We start from the raw sequence: 15,168 nt of genomic DNA on the forward strand, positions 1-15,168 counted from the left end.
CCAGCATGGCTTAGTGGTTAATGAATCCGACTAGGAACCATGAGGTTTCGGGTTTGATCCCTGGCCTCGCTCAGTGGGTTAAGGATCCAGCGTTGCCGTGAGCTGTGGTGTAGGTTGCAGACGTGGCTCTGATCCCGAGTTGCTGTGGCTCTGGCTCCGATTCGACCCCTATCCTGGGAACCTCCATATGCCACGGGAGCGGCCCAAGAAATGGCAAAAAGACAAAAAAAAAAAAAAAAAAAAAAAAAGTACCACTCATGTTTATGTAAGGATAGGCTAGTATCTACATATATTTTATGCTTTTATGACATACATAACCTTATTTTTTTTTATATTTCTAGGCTATGAGTTTCATCTGTGAGTTGTTTCAAATTGTTGCAGATTTCCAGAAATTTTCCAATATATTTATTGAAAAGAATCCACATATGAGTAGACCCACACTGTTCAAACCTTCTCTCTTCTACCTAGCCTGCCTTTTTCCAACTTGTGAAAAGGACCAGCTTTACAATAGAGCTTCATATTCTTCTCCCATTTTCTTTCAAACCTAACTTGCTGTTGCTTCTTGAATCAGTTCACCTATGAAGGTCTCCTACTTTCCCAAAGAGGTAAAACTTTTCTCCATCCAGAACTGAAGAAACAGGATTTCCCACCCTGGTGAATCGGAAATGAATCCAAGTAGGAACCATGAGGTTGCGGGTTCGATCCCTGGCCTCGCTCAGTGAGTTAAGGATCCAGCGTTTGCCATGAGCTGTGGTATAAGTCGCAGACGAAGCTCGGATCTGTGGCTGTGGTGTAGTCTGGGGGCAACAGCTCGGATTAAATCCCTAGCCTGGGAACCTCCATGTGACATGGGTGCGGCCCTAAAAAGACAAAAAAAAAAAAAAAAACAGAACTGAAGAAACAGATTGTCCTTTTCTGTGTTCTTTCTCTTCCTACTTCCATTGGAAGTGTGCTACCCTTCCTTTCACATTCTTTTCTTTTTATTTTGGCCAAGCTAATTGCAGTGGGGGTTTGTTTTGCCTTTCTTGCAAAAGCCAAAGTGAATAAGGACTAGAACTCATGTTAACACCCTACTTAGCCTCCATTGCCATCTCTTTACATTGCACACTGCCAGGTCACCCCCACCAGACCACAGCGCCTCCTCAGGAATGGGAATGAAGGGAGAGGATGCCTTGATAGCGTGGCTGAGCCAATGGTTATGTCAGTCCTCAGCCAGGATAAAAGTCCAGCGAGAGGGGAGATGCAGAGCAAGGGCTTGAGAATCTATGAGCATTAGGCAGATATATCCAGGATGGAGCTCAGGAGAGCGAGGTCCAGGCTGAAAGTGAGATTTGAGATGCATCCAGTGTGGATGAAGCAGCTTAGGGAGAGAGTGGAGGGTCTGTGACTGGAAGTCTGGGAGTACCAGTCCTTAAAGAGAGGGCCCCAGGAGATGGGAGCAAAGGGCTGGATGATGTGGAAGGGAAGCGTGAGCATGGTGTTCTGAAGGGTTCAAGGAGGTTGAAATTCGGGAAGTAGGAGTGCTGTGGGCATGCTAAGGAGGATGAGGCCTAAAACTCGTTCTTTGAGATTTGGCAGGCAGACCATCGGCCATGACCCTTGGAATGGTAGGAGTGAAGTAAATACTCTGATGAGCCTGAGTCAGGATTAAGTTGACCCGATGGTCATTATTTCTGTTGTGAGACTAGTCATTTTCTCTCTTGATATCTTGTGAGGGGGCTGGCTGGAAGCTGGGACTGTCTTCAGTGCTGACAGCCTCTGGGAGGAGGGAATGGGCTGTTCGTGGACTTGGCCAAATACTTTTTTCCTTTTGAGTTCTGAATCATGATGTATTACTTTCTCAAAAATTAAACTAAAGGAAATGGTATTTCCAAGAGAAATTGAGTTACTCCTCTCTCTTTCTCATACGGTGCCAGGCTCACCATCATCATTCAGGCAATACTTTACTATTCCTTGTTTAAACATCTCATTAGAATTCAAGCTCTTGGAGAGCAGGGACATCTTATCTGTGTCTCGATGCCCAGCACTGTTTAATAAATAAATAGCCCCTGCCCTCATGGTTATACTGTTGTTATGGAAGATAAGATGTCCCCATGTAAAAGGTCCCTACATAAAACGCCAGCATAATATAACACAGAATAAAGTTTAATCCAAAGGAATGGCACCATCCTTGCTTTTTGTTCACACTGTAAGTGGCCCGATGCAAATGCCCTACCCTTTCTCATTGTCCCTGTGGTGGGGTCTGGGCGGTTGGTAACGATAACCATTGTCTTAGTGCCCACAGTGAGGAGTGATGCACCTGCCTGCTGACTCAGTTTCCAAATTGTCTGGGGTGGTGTGACACCACTTTAGAGAGACCACTTAGGAGGGGGCCCGGACAGCAGCATGTCCATGCCAAGTACCATTGCTGCTGGCATAGACATCTGGAAAGTACTTGGGAATGCATGCGTTTGTCCTTTCAAGTCTAAAATAAATTGAGGGCTCCCTTTTCTCTCCTCTTTTTTCTTTGTCAATTTTACTTCATTCAGTATGTCATGTATGTATTTTAAAGAGCTGTTATTTTTTTAACGGGGTTTATTTGCTGGTGTGGCCTAAAACAGTCGTTTTAATGGATTGAAGGCTTCGGAGGAGATTTTAAAGGAATGGTTACCATCTTGTTTGAAGTTGAAAATCTTTGACAAAACCCAGTTTTTGTTCCTTTTTTTTTGTCTTTTTCTAGGGCCGCACCTACAGCATATGAAATTTCCCAGGCTAGGGGTCCAATTGGAGCTGTAGCCTCTGGCCTACGCCAGAGCCACAGCAATGCCAGATCCGAGCCGCGTCTGTGACCTACACCACAGCTCACGGCAACGCCAGATCCTTAACCCACTGAGCAAGGCCAGGGATCGAACCTGCAACCTCGTGGTTCCTAGTCGGATTCCTTTCTGCTGTGCCACGACGGGAACTCCCTGATTATTGTCATTTTAAAATAGAGCTGATACCTGTGAGCAATTTGTAGTAGGTATTAAATGATGTAGGGAGCACTACTTTCTCTTCAATAAAAATAATCTGAGGAGTTCCCTGGTGGCCTAGCAGTTAAGGACTCAGCATTGTCACTGCTGTGGCTTGGGTTACTTGCTGTAGCTGGGGTTCGATCCCTAGTCTGGAAACTACATGCTGCTGGTGTATTTGATAAATAGCTTGATTTAATTTTTTCCCTAAGAAGATAAGTAAATTGAATAGAAATACATTTTTTAAAAAATGTGAAGTTGTGGAGTTCCCATCGTGGCGCAGTGGTTAACGAATCTGACTAGGAACCATGAGGTTGCAGGTTTGATCCCTGGCCTTGCTCAGTGGGTTAAGGATCCGGCGTTGCCGTGAGCTGTGGTGTAGGTTGCAGACGCGGCTCAGATCCTGCGTTGCTGTGGCTCTGGCGTAGGCCAGTGGCTACAGCTCCGATTCAACCCCTAGCCTGGGAACCTCCATATGCCGCGGGAGCGGCCCAAAGAAACAGCAAAAAGACCAAAAAAAAAAAAAAGCAAAGTTGTTTTCAGCTTTCTATGCTGGTGGGGCTTTTTTTGTTTGTTTTTTAGTTTTCTGGAAATTGGGGCATTCTGATGTAGTTTTGAGAGATTTTAATTTTTTTAATAAAGTCTATTATGGTCTTCCAATTCAACATTATAATTTTACTACAGGATAAATAAAGAAGAAAACGGGAAGGAGCAAAGCATTGATTACAGATGTCTTAATAATGAACAAATGTGGCAGGAAAAAATATATTAAGACAAATCTAAGGTAGGTGGATATATGTTTTTCTGTTCTTTTGGAAGTTCTACTTGGAGAACTTAAACTTGAAATGATTGATAAATTGATGGTGAATGTCTTTCTATAGTATATATGTATGTGTATGTTTATGCATATGTGTTCTATAATAATAAGCAAAATATAATAATATGTGCCCAACTGCTCGGTCATTTTGTTAGGGAGTTTGTCTTCTAGCATAGAGGTGAGTGGACATTCGTGTTCAGCTCACTCTAAGTGCTGGCCTTTTCAGTTAGAAAGGAGACCATGTGTAAGGATGTGGACAGTTTTCATTTTCCTTCTTTCATCTATACTTATGCCTAAAGTTATAAGTGAGAAGTCTCCACCAATGTCTTACAGAAATCCAAATATTATTTTTCAGGGTTTCTTTTTGTTTCTTTCAGAGACATCCTGGTTCTAGTTGGGTCTAGTGTCAAAGAGAAACTAAATTTTCCATGACAGTTTTTGTAAAACAGTTTAAAAATAGATAATAGAAACAACTCTAATAATTTTTCCTTTTGCAGCTGGATTCTGTTTTTAAAAGAGGTGAACAAATTTTACAAGGGCGAATATAGTTACCCTGCAGTGTAACTTGTCTTTGCAAATTGAATCCAACCAAGACTTTAGAAGTTATTAATTATACACTTTAGTTATCATTAGGAAACTGCCTTTGTCTCATTTTCCATTGGGATATTTTTGGCCTGTATTCCTTTTCTCTTCTTTGTTCCTGGCTTTTAAGAACACTTCCCTGTGTATCTGTATAATAGCATTTCTTTAAAATGTTTTTCCTTTTTCTTCTTATTTTTCCTTCTACTTAAGTATCTTGTGTGTTCTTGATACGTAAGTAGGCCTAAATAACTTAGGCCATTAATTACCTCAATAGTTCTATAGTTGTAAATATAATTTTTACACATGTTTTCTTTTGCATTCATTTCTTGAAGGTGTGTTATATACAAACACACTGTACTGTTGTACTTGAGGAGGTAGGTATCGAAGTATGACATATTTGTTACACTAAAGACCTAGAAAATAACAAAGTCAGCAAACAAATGCAATTCTACCCCTCCCTAAAGTAGCGCACCCTGGAAGTCTTTGAAAATTGTGCAAATGGATGGATCTTGTTCTTTTAAAACCATAGTATTAACATTTATTAAACTGAATTCCAATATATTCTGAACATATTGAGATAATTTTTACTTTTCTATCAAAGAAAATGATTTGCTTAATAAAATAAAGACTTCAGAAGAAATGTTTACCTTTCATAAGAAAATATTGCTGCTGCCATTAGTCATTTATGAGTTTAAATACACCCATTTTAGCAAATCTTCGCTTGTTCTTTAGACTTGTGGAACGAAATACTTGCCGAGGAGTTCCCGTCGTGGCACAGTGGTTAACGAATCCGACTAGGAACCATGAGGTTGCAGGTTCGGTCCCTGCCCTTGCTCAGTGGGTTAATGACCCGGCGTTGCCGTGAGCTGTGGTGTAGGTCGCAGACGCGGCTTGGATCCCGCGTTGCTGTGGCTTTGGCGTAGGCCGGTGGCTACAGCTCCGATTCAACCCCTAGCCTGGGAACCTCCATATGCCACGGGAGCGGCCCAAGAAATAACAACAACAAAAGACAAAAATAAATAAATAAATAAATAAATAAATAAATTAAAAAAAAAAGAAATACTTGCCAACATTTTCCTTACTGTTAGTTTTTAGTGCTTAATGGACTTTTTAATTTTAGTTTTTCATTTTATCATATGTGTTTTTATTTTTAAATATTCTGTAACTTATATTTCCTAATTGCTTTTTCTCTCTAATTTGGATTATTGTTTAAGATTAAAATATTACATAATTTATAGATTATTCCAGTATAACAATGTTTAAAATTTGTTACAGAAAGTGAGATTTGGGGTAAATATTGTGTGGTACACCTCTTCAGTTTTTGCTATAAAGTATGTGGAGAACAAAGCAGGATTAAAATGGATCTTTCTCTTACATTTTTTTTTTTTTAATTTTTAAAATTTTTCACTTTTTAGGGCCACACCCACAGCATAGGGAGGTCCCCAGGCTAGGGGTCATTTGGGAGCTATAGCTGCTAGCCTGCACCACAGCCACAACACTGAATCCAAGCTGTGTCTGCGACCCACACCATAGCTCATGGCAATGCCATATCCTTAACCCACTGAGTGAGGCCAGGGATTGAACTCAAGTCCTCATGAATACTAGTTGGATTTGTTTCTGCTGCACCACAGCAGGAACTCCTCTCCTGTACTTTAGAAATAAATTGTCTGGACTTGCTGAGGCTGATGTACAGAGTTAGTGTAATGTACCTCATTTCTGGCTGAGGTCTGGATCCTTGGATTGCCTGCTGAGATGGTGTTTGAAAATGCTCAATATAGTTCTGACCCATAAAGAACACTTAAATGTTAGTTGAATCTCCTGCCCCGAGACCTGCCCTGGGGTTGGTTTTTAGTGGGTTTTAGAGGTTGTACTGGAGAGCAGTTGGTTTACAGATCAGCAGAACAAACTTGTGTGAAAATGATAGTGTATTTCTCAAATCGATAGTGCTGATCTTATGCTTCTGTAGATACTTTATAGCTTTCAATAAGTTGATTTAGTATCAAACCTTCATTGAATGACCTATACTCCGCACTCTAGGAGAATGAGATAGGATAAAATTAGAGTCCCTACATCCTGGTGTGAAAGACAAAGCATATCTGAATGAATATTGTGACAACAGTGGCAGTATGCTCAAAAGCACACCAGTTTATAAGATCCGTCTAGAGGGGACTTCTGCTCAGGACCCTGGCCGTGGAAGAAACTCTGGAGTCACAGTCACAAGACCTCTTGTTCACCCTCTATCGTGCCATCCGTTGAGCGCCCTATAGAAAGTCACTTACTCTCTCTGAACCTTATTTTTTATCATTTTAGTAACATCTACCAGTTGAATAGTCTTCCAGAATAGTTGATCAATTGGCTTATTTAGTTATGGTAGATTTTATAATAGACACTGGGAATACATTGAAATCAAAGATGTCATCTCTGTTGTCGCACTGTGCTAGTACTTTGTGGACAGGTGTGGTGAAGACAAAAGCTGAAATGGAGGGATTGCACACAGTGCTTTGGAAGCTCAGAACTGATAACTAATTCTGTCTAAAGCTGCAAGAATAGGCTTTTGAAAGATGGTGTCCTTGAGCCAGGCCTTCAAGAACTAATAGGAGTTTGTCTCTTGGACAAAGAAGAGGTGAAGGGCATTCCAAGAAAAGGGAAGAGCAGTACAGCAGATTGAAACTGGGGGAATGAGGTGTGTATTTGACCAAAAAGTGGCTCCTAAGAAGGCTAGAATACAGAAGGAATGGAGTGACAGGAGATGAGGCTGTAAAGATAAATGGGTGACATTGTGAAAGAGATTGAATGGCAGTTTGATTTGGTAATTGAGAATATGGACTCTGGGAAAAGATCTTAGTTCAAAACCTGGCTTTGCAACTCAGTACCTTTGTGGTTAAATCAGATTCTTGTGTGTGTGTGTGTGTGTGTGTGTGTGTGTGCGCGCGCGCGCGCGCACTTTTTGGGGCTGCACTCGTGGCATATGGAGGTTCCCAGGCTAGGGGTCCAATTGGAGCTACGGCTGTCAGCCTACGCCACAGCCACAGCAACACCAGATCCAAGCTGCATCTGTGATCTGTACCACAGCTCACAGTAACGCCAGATCCTTAACCCACTGAGCAAGGCCAGGGATCGAACCAGCAACCTCATGGTTCCTAGACAGATTAGTTTCTGCTGCACCCCAACAGGAACTCCTAAATTAGATTCTTAACCTCTTTATGTTTTCTTTTCCTCATCTCTAAAAGAACAAGCTATATTGCCTTTATAAAGTTGTTAAGGATTAAAATTATTAGGCATTTACCACATGGTAAGCATTTAACATGATAGTTGTAGTTATGATTATTGTAAGAAATTTGGATTCCATTCTACAGTCACTAGGAAGCTCCTGAAGAGTTTTTTTTTGTTTGCTTTTTTCATTTTTGAAAAGTTTTACTGATTTACAATGTTATGATAATTTCTGCTGTACAACAGCTTGAAGAGGTTTTTGGTTTTTTGGGGTTGCTGAGTCTTAGGGTAGTTCTGTTTTTAGTTTTTTTGATAAACCTCCATACTGCTTTCCACAGTGGCTGCACCAGTTTACATTCCCACCAACAGTCATACTTGGAATTCTTGATCCGTTTATTGTATTCTCTATATGTTTCCTCCCTTCACTCCATTGCCAAGTCACTTTTTATATGTTGTATGTTTAGAAACCAGATAAATGAGAATTGCATTTAAAATTGAAGGGGTTTAGAGAACTGAGCAAGAGAGGTTCTCTTTGTTTTTTCCTTTTTTTCCTTTTTTTTTTTTTTTTGTCTTTTTGCCATTTCTTGGGCTGCTCCCAAGGCATATGGAGGTTCCCAGGCTAGGGGTCAAATCAGAGCTGTAGCCGCGGGCCTACACCACAGCCACAGCAACGCCGGGTCCATAACCACTGAGCAAGGTCAGGGATGGGACCTGCAACCTCATGGTTCCTAGTCGGATTCCTTAACCGCTGACCCACGCTGGGAAGTCCCCAGTTCTCTTTGTTTTCCAAGTTGCATTGTATCAACTTTGGGCCATTTGTTTTGCCTGTTAATAGGTAACTCTTGCTTGTTGTCTAGTTTTTGACTGAATTCAATGTATATCAAATAGTTGAAACCTTATACAATATAGATGCCGGAGGACCTAGAGTAAGGAGGTGTCTGAGTGAGGTGGACATTTTCTTCTCTCTGGAGTATTAAAAGCAGTTCTTAATCTGGTTCCATTCAGCCATTTCTGGCTGTACTTCTATCTGTCTCTTGTGCCTCCTACCCCCTCGATTTAGGTAGGCTCCCCTGAGGGCTCCCCAAGCCCCCCAGATTCTCTGCTATGTCAGCTATTCTGTTTTCCAAACATCCTCTGTGTGTTCCTTCCTCTCATCGTCCTCCTTTCCTTTGGGAAATCCTTCTCATCTTTCACCTCACATGGCCCCACCTCAGGCCCACTGCAACACGCCTTCCTGGGTTTCCCAAAGCATGTCATACGTAGCATCCTTCACACAGTCTAAGAAGTGTTCATTACTGGTCTACCTGATAGAATTTACCAACAAGTGAAGTTTTTCTCAAATTTTAATATTTATCAGAATCTCTTGGATATAGAAAAATTAGCTTGGAGTTCCCATTGTAGCTCAGCAGGTTAAGAACCCGACTAGTATCCACAAGGATGTGGGTTCAATCCTTGGCCTCGTTGTGGGTTGAATCAGGTGTTGTAGCTGCGGCATAGCCCTCAGCTCCAGCTCTGAGTTGACCCCTAGCCTGGAAACTTCCATATGCCGCAGGTGTGGCCCTAAAAAAAAAGCTCCCCCAGAAAATTTGAATTGGTAGATTGGGGTTGAGCCTGCATTCTGCTTTTTTTTTTTTTTTTTTTCTTTTTTACAAATATGTTTGTTAATTCTGATAGAGTTTGTCCAACAAGTATACTTTGAAAAACCAATTCTTCAGGGCAAGGATTATGGCTTACCTATTTTTGTACCATCAGGGCCTATCATGTAGATAGTGCTAGAGGAATGTTCCTGAAATGGGGAAGGTCTTCAGCATGTAGGGTTTGAGTTGAGACTCAAACTCTTGGCAGAGCCTTAAGAGAGCTTTTAAAAAAGGTGTTAAGAAATAGCATAAGACAACATGGCTCAAGTTGTTTCCAAAACACTACTGTTAGGAGGGCTTGCTTTGTGGAACAAGGGCTTTTGGTGGTCAGACACTTTTGGAAAGTGCTGCCTATCGGATCTGTACCCTCCACCCTTCTCAAGTCGTTCTAGAACATTCAAGCTTCTGAGAAAGTTTGGCAGCAAAGGAACACCCCTCCCCCCTTTTTTGACTGCTCTACAGCATATGGAGTTCCCAGGCCAGGGATCAGATCTGAGCTGCAACTGTAGCCCAAACCACAGTTGTGGCAATGCTGGATCCCCAACCTGCTGTGCCAGCCTGGGGATTGAACCTGTGTCCCAGGGCTCCCAAGATGCTGCTGATCCCGTTGTGCCACAGTGGGAACTCCAGAAACCCTTTTAGTCCCAGATATTTCAAACTTGACTAAGTGTTCCCTCCCTTTCCCTCTTTCCCCAGATAATACCTTTCCTCATCCTGAACTAAATGTTCTTGGTATTCGCTTTGGCAACTGCTCACAAGCAAAAGTAGACGCCCCCAGAATTGGCAGTTTTTGCAGGGGATTGACCTCTACTTACCTAGAATTTGGAGAGTCCATGCAGAGAAATAAGAAATAAGATAATTAGGGAATATTGAAGGAAAGACATTATTCTGTTTTTTGGCTGTTCCTGTGGCGTGTAAAAGTTCTGAGACAGGAATCAAACCCACGCCACAGCAGTGAATCCTTAACCCACTGAGTCATGAGGGAACTCCAGAAAGAAATTTTTTTCTTAGTAGACTGTAGGTTTTTATAATTCCTTTAAATTGTCATGGTTAGTTATAATGTTAAAATGTATGATTAGTCAAAAGTAGTTCTTGGTGGAGATTAGCAGACAGCTTTGAGAATAGAAGATTTGGATTCAGGTAATCTTTCTAAATTCAAAATAAGGTAGTAAATAGATGAAGGATCTGTAGGATCTGGTTACTAATTAAATCTGGGAAAAAAAATCTGGACATTTTAATTCAAAGTTCTAAATTGCCTGCATACTTTTTGGATATATATTTAGACGACTAAGGTGAAAAAAAAGTTATATTATTGACAGTTGAAAAGATATGTAGGAGTTCCTGCTGTGGTGCAGTGGATCAGCAATGTGTCTGGAGTGTTGGGACACAGGTTCGATCCCCAGCCTGGCATAGTGGGTTAAGGATTTGGCATTGCCACAGTTGGGGCATAGATCTCAACTGTGGCTTGGATCTGATCCCTAGCTTGAGAATCCCATATGCTGCTGGGTGGGCAAAAACGAAGGGAAAAAAAAGGATGTGCAGTAGAGAGTAGTTCCTACAAGTTTTTAAAATTTGATTGTGTGTGTTTATTTTGTTTGCATTTTGCATTTTTTAGTAGTAGGGTAACATTTATTATAATATGGATTACCTTTTTTTTTTTTTTTTTTTTTCTTTTTATGGTCACACCTACAGTACCTGGAAGTTCTCGGGCTAGGGGTCGAAATGGAACCTCAGCTGCAGCCTCTGCCACAGCCATGGTAACACTGGATCCAGGCTGCACATGCAACCTATTGCAAGGCTTATGGCAACACCGGATTCTTAACCCACTGAATGAGGCCAGGGATCGAACCCACATCCTAACAGAGACACCGTCGGGTTCTTGACCTGCTGAGATACATGGGAACTCCTACCTTCTATCTAGAGAGAATTTGTGTAGAAATCATTAACTTAAATTGAAATTATAGGCCAAAAAAATTATTTCGAAAGTTTTTCCTGGAAGAATTAGCTTCTCTTTTAAGTAGTGGGATAGTGGGAGGACAAGTGGGGAACTCTGAGTGATTCAGTTTGAGAAACTTTTTTTGTTAAATCAGAAACTACTTAATGCTGAGCCAGACACATCCTTATAACACATTTAACTTAGACAATGTGGAAACTGTTTCATGCTGTGTCGTATTATAAAGCTAGTTTATTAGGCCATGAGAGTCATGTAATGTTTAAAGTTCGTGTAAGATATAAAACCTCACTTTATAATAAACTAATTCCCATGGAACATTTTGCAGTACTCCTTTGGTAGTGTTCATATCCAGCAAGCAGGGATGATGCCTTCAAGTTTGGAGAGTTAGAACTCTGCCTTTGAATCTATTTCTTGAAAAAACTGGATGATAGAAATGAATATCTGAAAGCCAAGTGAGGAGTTCCTGTCATGGCTCAGTGGTCAACAAACCCAACTAGTATCTATGAGGATGCGGATTTGATCTCTGGCTTTGCTCAGTGGTTTAAGAATCCGGTGTTGCTACGAACTATGGTGTAGTTTGCAGACATGGCTTGGATCCCGTGTTGTTGTGGCTATGGCGTAGGCTGGCAGCTGTAGCTCCAATTCTGCTCCTAGCCTGGGAACCTCCATATGCTGCAGGTGAGGCCCTAAAAAGACAAAAAAAAAAAAAAAAAAAAAAAAAAAAATCCAGGTGTAAACAGAAATATTTCAGATAGGGCCTTAATACTTCTTCCTTTTTATTGTCTTTTCAGACAAATGACCATGGAAACAATTGACTCTCAGCAGGATGGAAGTATACCAGATTCTGTGGCAGAGAGCGAATCTGCTCATATGCAGATGCAGACTGGTCAAAATTCAGTCCCCACTTTAGCTCAGGTAAACTCACTATAGGCCACAGGCAGGCACCACTGAAAGTTACCCCCCATATGGAAATGAGAATTATGTGCAGATTCTGTTTTCTTGCAGTTGATCTTAAGTTTACCCTGTTCCCTGGTTTTCAGCCATTCTTACTGATTTGACTTTAAAGAGAAGATACGTGTTTGATTTACTTTTGCATTGTAACAGACGCTACGTAAAGGAAAAACAACCCCCTCCCATAGTATGTAATCCTCAAATTATTATTTTAGAAGGTTGGTATTTCCAAGCTGATGTAATTTTTTATTCTTAGCTATAAATATGGCAGAAATCTTGCCAATTTGCGCAGTATGTATTTGGTTTAATCGTTACTTTCTTTTTAGGTAGGTCTTAAACTTTGAATTGATTTCGTTGGGAGGGCACCAGTACGAGCTGGTGTTGTTTTTTAGCTCCTCCACTTTATTTCTGAGCTATTTCCAAAAATAGGTACTAACAACGAGCTCACTTATTTAGTTCATCAAATACCTACTGAGGCCCCCTGTATCTAGGCACTATTCTAGATGCACTATTCTAGAAGTATTTCCTGGCGCTGTATGTCTCACAGTTTAGGGAGGTAGAGGTGTTTGAGTGTGACTTGTTGCTGTCTGAGAAGTGCTGCACGATGTTACGTCGAGATGACTGAGGCATGCAGAGGGGGACAGCTGGTTGACCAGGAGTGCTTTGTAAAGGATTTTACCTTCGAGCTGGACTCAGAGGGTGAGTAGGAGGTCGCCGGGTGGGTAAGGAGTGGGGACCCTGTCCCAGGCCAGGGAAGGGTATGTAGAGGCACAAAGGCAGCATAGGGGGTCAGGACTAGAGATGTTGAGGCCAAGTGGAGCTGTGTGGCTGGGCTGGGAAGTTGAGCTGATCCGGGTAAGCAGAGGATGGTACACATTTGAGAGAGTGGACTCTCCTGTGTTCTAAATGTTCTTGAGACATTATCCAGTGTCTTCTGTGTTTAGGACACCAGCGGCTCTTGGGGGTTCGGTTGGAAGTCAGCGGGCTAGTAGCGGGGAGTCCGGGTGGTGTGGTGGTATGGGATGCTAGCCGTAGAGAGACTTTACCAGTATCTCAAAGGGAGAATAGAAAGGACCGGATGGCTGCCTGGAAGGCCAGGGCGATGCCGGGTGCCTCCTGGGTTGTCTCTGGCCAGACTGGTTCCTAGGAGGCCTCTTCTTTGCCAAGACAGCTCGTGTACCCAGCCTGCATTTCTTTCCTCCCACAAGCTCCCAGCACCCACCTGCTCCCTGTGGGTTTTCTCCTCACAAGGGCTCAGTGGAGCTGCATCACTCTGGCAACACCCTTCTTTGTTACTCTGGAAAAAAGGCATACAGACCTTTGCTTTTTTTTTTTTTTTTTTTTTTTTTTTTGTCTTTTTGAGGGCCACACTCACGGCATATGGAGGTTCCCAGGCAAGGGGTCTAATCGGAGCTGTAGCTGCCGGCCTACGCCAGAGCCACAGCAATAGGGGATCTGAGCCTCGTCTGCGACCTACACCACAGCTCACGGCAATGCTGGAATCCTTAACCCATTGAGCGAGGCCAGGGATCGAACCTGAAACCTCATGGTTACTAGTTGGGTTTGTTAACCAGTGAGCCATGATGGGAACTCCATGCTATTTTTTTTTTTTTAAGCAGCTTTTTTTCTTATTAAAAAAAATGCATGTTCATTGTAGAAAATAGACAAAATGTTATTTATTATAAAGAAGAAAATTAAAGCTACCTATAGTCTTAACATCTAGAAATTTAATTGTTAGCATTTTGGTATTTATCCTTTAGGCTTTTTGTTTGTGAAAACAGAATACAAATGCACATATATTATTTGGTGAATTTGAAGTCTCCTAGATTTTTTATAACTGTGATTCCTGGTCTGTAGTTCTGCCCTTTTGCTGAAATGGGAGTAGAAAGCAAATCTTCCTTCTGCCCCCACTTCTCTCTTTTTAGGGACTGGCTCACCCTCTCCACACAGCCTTTTTCTCCAGCCTTTTGGGCCCGCATAGTCAAGACAGTTTATCTTCATTGTCTAACGATGATAGTTTGCAATTCTAAGGACCTTCAGCCTGGGTAACACTCAGCTCTTTGAGCCTTGGTCAGTAGTTGCTAAAGAGAACAAGTAATATGAAGTGTGAGAAATAATCTTGCATTTATGAGGTTTTGGAATTAAATAGGAAACTAGCTAACAGAAGCCATGCTTAGAGAATAAACAAGAATAAACAAGAGGGAGAGGAAGTAGAATTTTGAAATATAGATTCTTCAAGAAGTTTTTCTGTGAAATAATAGAGAAGTTGGGTCTGTGAGACAAAGGAGTGAAAACCGGTGCCTGGGAAAGTGGGAGTGTTAAGTAAAATAAAAGGAGATCGAGATTTGTGAGAAGCTTGAATCATAGATCAAGAAAATGGCTGTGGTTTACATTTATAATGTTTAGGGGTCCCTGGAGTTGCCATTGTGGCGCAGTGGTTAACGAATCTGACTAGGAACCATGAGGCTCTGGGTTCGATCCCTGGCCTTGTTCGGTGGGTTAAGAATCCGGCATTGCTGTGGCTGTGGCATAGGCTGGCAGCTGTAGCTCCATTTAGACCCCTAGCCTGGGAACCTCCATATGCCACGGGTGCAGCCCTAAAAAGCAAAATAAAATAAAATAAAATAAAAATTTTAAAATACATTTATAGTATTTACTTCTTTAAAAATCTCAAATGTGTGAAATGTTGATAGTCATTAAATTTGGATGGCAAGTTCATGGATTTGGTGTGTTATTCTCTTTTCTATGTATTTTAAATATTTGATCAAAAAATAAATTATGATTTTCATCTTTCCTCTACTAGGAATGTTAAGAGATTAAGAAGAAATCTGTATGATGATACATTGATTCTTTTGGTTAACTAAGAGTTATCTTCTATGGATATGTGGATATAAATCCTCGGTGAATCATAACATGCAGAACTGGGACACAATTCTTCTTATTTTCTGTCTTCTTAGGGCCTTACCCGCGCCATGTGGGAGTTCCCAGGCTAGGGGTCTAATTTGATCTGTAGCTGATGACCTGTGC

General features: G+C 41.5%; 1 protein-coding gene across 17 annotated transcripts in view; it reads left to right on the top strand.

Moving 5' to 3' along the window:
* CREM (cAMP responsive element modulator) overlaps positions 1–15,168 on the top strand; it is a 65,622-nt gene that overhangs the window by 5,353 nt on the left and 45,101 nt on the right. For 13 of the 17 annotated variants that reach the window (XM_003482828.5, XM_005668185.4, XM_005668187.4 and 10 more), the window contains exons 2-3: positions 3,675–3,774; positions 11,982–12,105. In XM_003482828.5, coding sequence (XP_003482876.1) covers positions 3,731–3,774; positions 11,982–12,105 — 168 coding nt within the window. In that variant the 5' untranslated portion in view covers positions 3,675–3,730. The remainder of the gene's footprint in view (positions 1–3,674; positions 3,775–11,981; positions 12,106–15,168) is intronic. The other 4 variants (XM_013980302.3, XM_084980509.1, XM_084980508.1 and 1 more) reach the window with 1 other exon arrangement.

The sequence above is a fragment of the Sus scrofa genome, chromosome 10, assembly GCF_054392235.1.
Source record: "Sus scrofa isolate SSC_HxYL_T2T_F1_AM1 chromosome 10, Sscrofa_HxYL_maternal_Yorkshire_Landrace_v2.0, whole genome shotgun sequence".
NCBI lineage: Eukaryota > Metazoa > Chordata > Mammalia > Artiodactyla > Suidae > Sus > Sus scrofa.